The sequence below is a fragment of the Diabrotica virgifera genome, chromosome 4, assembly GCF_917563875.1.
Source record: "Diabrotica virgifera virgifera chromosome 4, PGI_DIABVI_V3a".
Lineage (NCBI taxonomy): Eukaryota > Metazoa > Arthropoda > Insecta > Coleoptera > Chrysomelidae > Diabrotica > Diabrotica virgifera.
The window spans coordinates 108707851-108713850 of NC_065446.1; the positions used below are offsets into that span (position 1 = coordinate 108707851).

The 6000-nt window shown below is 33.0% G+C and overlaps 1 protein-coding gene across 1 annotated transcript in view; it reads left to right on the plus strand.

Moving 5' to 3' along the window:
* The window catches only part of LOC114331847 (START domain-containing protein 10), a 50246-nt gene extending 44527 nt beyond the window's left edge, over nucleotides 1-5719 (plus strand). The window contains exon 5 of the mRNA XM_028281524.2: nucleotides 4871-5719. Within this exon, the coding sequence (XP_028137325.1) occupies nucleotides 4871-4927 (57 nt within the window). The 3' untranslated portion in view covers nucleotides 4928-5719. The remainder of the gene's footprint in view (nucleotides 1-4870) is intronic.
* Nucleotides 5720-6000: the final 281 nt, after the last annotated feature.

Genomic DNA, 6000 nt, shown 5'->3' on the forward strand with positions numbered 1-6000 from the left:
CACTTGTTGTAAAAGGTGATCACCTCCATATTTTAAGAGTTCATTTGGTATTTGATCTTTCCCTGGGGACTTTCTATTTTTTAATTTATTTATTCCTTGTTTCACATCTATTTGGGAGATTTCGGTATTTTTATCAGTTACTATATTTGGCGTATCTGGTAAAGATTCTTCGTTATCTTTTTTAAACATTTCTGTCAGGAAGGCCACCCATGTATCCTCATTTATGTGTTCTATTTCAACTAGTTCTTTCATTTCGCTTCTTTGTTGTCTTATGAAGCGCCATACTTGTTTCTGTTGTCCGTAGAAATCCATCTCTAGTCCTTTTGTGAATCTTTCTCAGTAATCTGTTTTTGTTTTTCTTACCAACTGGAGAGTTTCAAGGGTAAGAACTGAAACTCACCAGTATACAGTCTTAATTTATATTTTCTTTTTAGCAGCTTTTCGGTAGGGATCTATGGAGGAGTATCAACAAGCAGCAAGCCCTTATCTCTTGCCGTACTGCTCCTTCATAGGCCGATCAGACGCCAGTTTATTCCAGACCAATTCGTAGACTCTATTGAGTTTTATACTACGGCGTTGGCCTTTTATTAATTTCATGACCTACAGATCATGTCCTAATAGTGATAGGAAGTATAATGCTCTATTCCCCGCAACTATCCTAGCTGATACCTCTTTTCCTTTGTGATTGTCATCTCTGATTATCGGCCCCAAATATTTAAACTCTTTACTTCAAAGTTGTGGTCATTAATAGTTATGTTTTGCCTAACTCTTGGTCTTGAATTTTTGGTTACGAGCATCTATTTCGTCTTTTCATTTATTCGAATGCCCAGACTACCTGTTTCTTACTCGAGTTCAGAAAACACCTGTCTCGCGTCTCTTGTAGAATGAGCGACTGCATCTAGATCATCAGCCAATGCCAACAACAGTTTTGATTCTCGACTCGGAAATCCCTCTGTCAGCTCAGATGATATTTTACTTTTTGCATATTCTAAGGCCAAATTGAATAGCAACGGTAATCAGAGGTCTCCTTTTCTAAGTCCTGATGTTATACTAAATGACATCGATGTTGTGCTTCCTTTTTTTATCTGTACATATGAGTCTGTCACTCACATTTGAGTTAACTCCACTAACTATATTTCTTTTTTTCTTATGGATTGTCGATGTTTTTCCTCTATTTCTTGTGAATTGGTGTTTGTAGCACCGCTTTCAATTCCTATGCTCACTAGTCGTTTGAAGTTGGACCACTTTGTTTTCTTTCTTTTCCTTGTTATTTTGTTATCATCTTCCCATGTGCCTATCTCTAGGAGTATGGAGTTGTGATCTCCTGATCCTTCGTTTAATGTTCGGATATCTGTTTGTAGTCCTAGGTTTTTAGCCACTACTATATCCAAATGTGTTGGTAGAGCATTTCCTGGAAAGTGGATTGGTTTGATGCGCCGAATTACCATGGTGTCTTCGTTGTGCACTAAATATTTTTTTAATATTCTTCTATTTCTATTTGTAGCTCTACCGTTCCAGTTTAGGTCTACTATCACACCCGTGTTGAGCTGCCCCCTCCCCCACTTGCAAAAATGAAAAAACAAATAGTCCTGATTTATGAGCTATGTATGAGCTCTCACATTCCGCAAATAAAAAATTTTGAGCTCGTTACACTGAGCAGGAATTTAATAATTTAGGGGGGGCGACTCAGCCCCCCCTCACTACATAAAAATAGGAATAGTGAATCGATTTTTGAGGCAGAATTACGAGCTATTTATGAGCTCTTGAAATGATATAGTTTCGATTTTTGAGCTCATCCCTTTCACCCTCAAACAACCCTTTAATTGATTTTACTTACGAGAAACATGCTGAAAAAAATAAAAATATATCGTATCGCTGAAATAACTTCTATAGCTTATATATTCCAAGAATAAACTCTTTATTCATGCGCATTTCGATTATTGAGCTACAACCCTTTCGCAAGAAAACCACCCCATCATCCAGGCTTAAGAGAGAATTGTACTTAAAATGCATTAAATTAATTATTTGGCTACTAAATATCGTTTAATACTTTATGAGCTCCCAAAATAAGCGCCATTAGGTGATTAAATTGCAATTTCTTTTGTATAGTGCAGTCACTGAAGGTAAAAATCAACTATTACCTTCAATTTCGGTGAACCTTCATCGATTTTCACGAAAATTGGTGAGTAGTTAGAGGATACCCCAAGGAACAGAGGTGATATGGTGCCACCTTGCGTCTTTACCCTAAGGGTGGATACCACCCCTTCTCGGGGGTGAAAATTATTTTATTAAAAATCACTCCACAAATAGATAGAAGGACAAATTTTAAGCAGAATTTGTTATATAAAGTTATTAAAATAAATCAATTCTTTTTCAGTTATTAAAGATCAAAGATTTTAATTATTCGTGAAAAAAATGCATATTTTAAAGCGGTTTTTCGCAAATCAATGAAAAACTGTAAGTTTTTACAAAAAAGTTAATAGAAGTTTAATTCGTATAGTTTATATTCTAAGAATAAACTCTTAAATCACGTGCAATTTGATTATTGCGCTACAACCCCTTCGCAAGAAAACCACCTGATCTTCCCGGCTTAAGAAAGAATTTTAATTAAAATGAATTAAATTAATTATTTGGCGACTACATATCGTTTAATAATTTATGAGCTCGCAAAATGCACGTATTTCAGTTATTGAATTGCAATTTTCTGTCTATAGTGCAGTCACTGTAGGTAAAAAATCAACTATGACCTTCGATTTCGGTGAACCTCTATTAATTTTCACGAAACTTGGTGGGTGGATAGAGGATACCTTAACAAACAAAAGTAACGTAACATGGTACCAACTTGCGGTTTTAGCCTGGGCATTGATTATAAACCCACCCATGGGTGGGTTTATAATCAATGGCCTGGGGTAGATGCCACCCCTTCTCGGGGGTGAAAATTACTTTATTAAAAATAACCCCACAAATCGATAGAGGGACAAATTATAAGCAAAATTTGTTAGATAATGTTATTAAAATAAATCAATACTTTTTGAGTTATTAAAGATCAAATATTTTAATTTTTGTGAAAAAAATGCATGCTTTAAAACGATTTTTCGTAAATAACTCAAAAACTGTAAGTTTTTACAAAAAAGTTTTCATCACTAAAATTGAAGCTAATAAAAAGTATAATAAATTTCTTACTTGAAAAACCATTTAATGTTAATTTAAAGTAAGTTATAGGTAATTGAATGTATGTATATTGTTTTCCTGCGAGTATTCAAATCTAAGGATCCAAGCTTAAATAACGGGAAAACGATGGATTTTATAACACTAAATACTTGTCAAAGTATTTAGATGTACCTATCAAATGAGTTCCAGAAGAAGTTGATAGCATCAAACCAAAGTTTTTTTTGAATAGCTGTTTTGGAATCTTTATGACATCAGGCACATCCAACTACTTGAAAGGTAATTTCAAGAGCTATAAAACTGTATTACATTTTTAATCTTTCAAATACTTTATTTTTAGGATAATAGGTTAAAGGGCTCCAGGTACATTGTTCTCGCAGTAAAATAATAAGATTTGAATAATATAAGAATAATTAGATTTGAATAGGTACTCGCCGAAAAAAAATACATTTAATTACCTATAACTCTCTTTGAATTAATAATAAAAGGTTTTTCAAAGCTTTAATTTTGGTAATGATAACTTTTATATAAAAACTTACAATTTTTAAGTGATTTACGAAAAACCTCTTTAAAGCATGCATTTTTTCACGAAAAATTAAAATCTTTGATCTTTATTAACTCAAGAAGTATTGATTTATTTTAATAACTTTATAATTCTTAAAATCTGGCTAATTGACTAAGCAAAAGCCATTAGAAAAAATTAAAAAAAAAAATAATTAAAATAATTTTCACCCACGAGACGGGGTGGTATCCACCCTCAGGGCAAAGGAGCAAGCTGGTACCATGTCACCTTTCTTTCATGGGGTATCCTCTAACCACTCGCCAATTTTCGTGAAAATCGATGAAGGTTCACCGAAATTGAACGTAAAATAGTTGATTTTTACCTTCAGTGACTGCACTATACAAAAGAAATTGCAATTTAATGACCTAATGGCGCGTATTTTGGGAGCTCATAAATTATTAAACGATATTTAGTCGCCAAATAATTAATTTAATGCATTTTAAGTACAACTCTCTCTTACGCCTGGAAGATGTGGTGGTTTTCTTTCGAAGGGGTTGTAGCTCAATAATCGAAATGCGCATGATTTAAGAGTTTATTCTTAGAATATATAAGCAATAGGAATTATATCCGCGATACGATATTTTTTAATTTTTTTCAGCATGTTTGTTTTAAGTAAAATCAATTAAAGGGGTTGTTGGGGGGTGAAGGGGGTGAGTTCAAAAATCTAAACTATATCATTTGAAGAGCTCATAAATAGCTCGTAATTCTGCCGCAAAGATCGATTGAATATCCCTATTTTTAAGTGGAGGGGGGCAGCCCCACCCCACTAAAATATTAAATTCCTGCTCAGTGTAACGAGCTCAAAATTTTTAATTTGCGGAATATGAGAGCTCATAAATATCTCATAAATGAGCGCTATTTGTTTTTTAATTTTTGCAAGTGGGGGGGGGGGGGCAGCTCAGCAGGGGTTACTATTACTATGGATGGTTCTTCTATGTTCAAAAACGCATCCAGGTCGACGTTTAAAGAATCTGTTAGTTTTACATATGCTGAAATGATTCTGATTTCACCTTGTCTTATCTGGACTTTTATTTTTGTTGCTTCCATACTATTTCCATATATTCCCTTTCTAGTACATATTATGTGATATAAAAACTCATATGTTTAAGAATTAACACTTAAGTAATTATTATTTTTTAGTGTGTTGGACATGACCTTCTACCCGAAAATCCAGGAGAATGTGACGAAACCGAATAAGGGTACCAAGACAACGAATTTTGCATTTTGAACGGAGTCAGCTCTAAGACTTCGATTCAATTTCTTGTGATAAGCATTTCAAATTCTATAATATAATATATACCAGAATATCTTGAATATAGAATTTAAGCTGTAAATTATTATTTATTTATTTTAAAATTACGTTTTGTAGTTTAATTTTTTGTGTTTTGAAAACCGTGTACACTTTTATTAATAAGGCGAAAAAGTTTGCATTGTAGAAGATATTTGCTGCCATTAACACTTTGCTAGATTAGAAACGTTTGTGGTATTTGATTTGGTGTCAAAAATGGACACTGAATAGAGATTCTTGGAGAAAGATGAATGAACTTGATGCCATGTGGTTGGAAAGTATTCAGAGTACGATTGCGTATAGTAGAATTTTAAATATGCACAAATTGTTGGTGACCTTTTGTACAGGGTTTTCAAACATTTTAATTGTATATTCATGGAAACTAAAACAGTATTGTAGCCTATTGAAGGAGCCCAATACGAATAACTGTCTCCAATTACTAACACAGTGACATAGATAAGTTTTTAATATTTCCCTGCTATGTATACTGAGCAACGTTGGGAGAAAATGCAGTGGGACTCAGATAAACCAAACTGTTTGCCTATTTTAAAATTTGTGAAAAGACGAATTTAGTTTAAATTATATAAAGTAAATTTTATGTTATGCACATTTTTTTAAACATTTATACAATTTTCATATTTTTCGACTAAACTTCGAATAACATTAGTCTGGAGTGAGCAAAATTACATATTTTAAGTTTTTATGTTTTTGTTATTATTTTTCCTTCTGTTTTGATAATCTGCTATAAAAAGTCCTTCTAGTCTATTGTTTTGTGTTCTTTGCGACATTCTAATCATGTAGTTACGTCACAAATAAAGAGTTTCTGAGAAGGATGAAAAAAACAAAAAGGCACTAACTGATTATGAAGGGAAAGATCCAAGGAAAAAGAAGCATATGAAGACGTAGAATGTCTATGAAAGAATGGTATGGATGGATGGATATTAAATGAACTTTTCGGAACAGCCGTCTCTAAAGTCAGAAT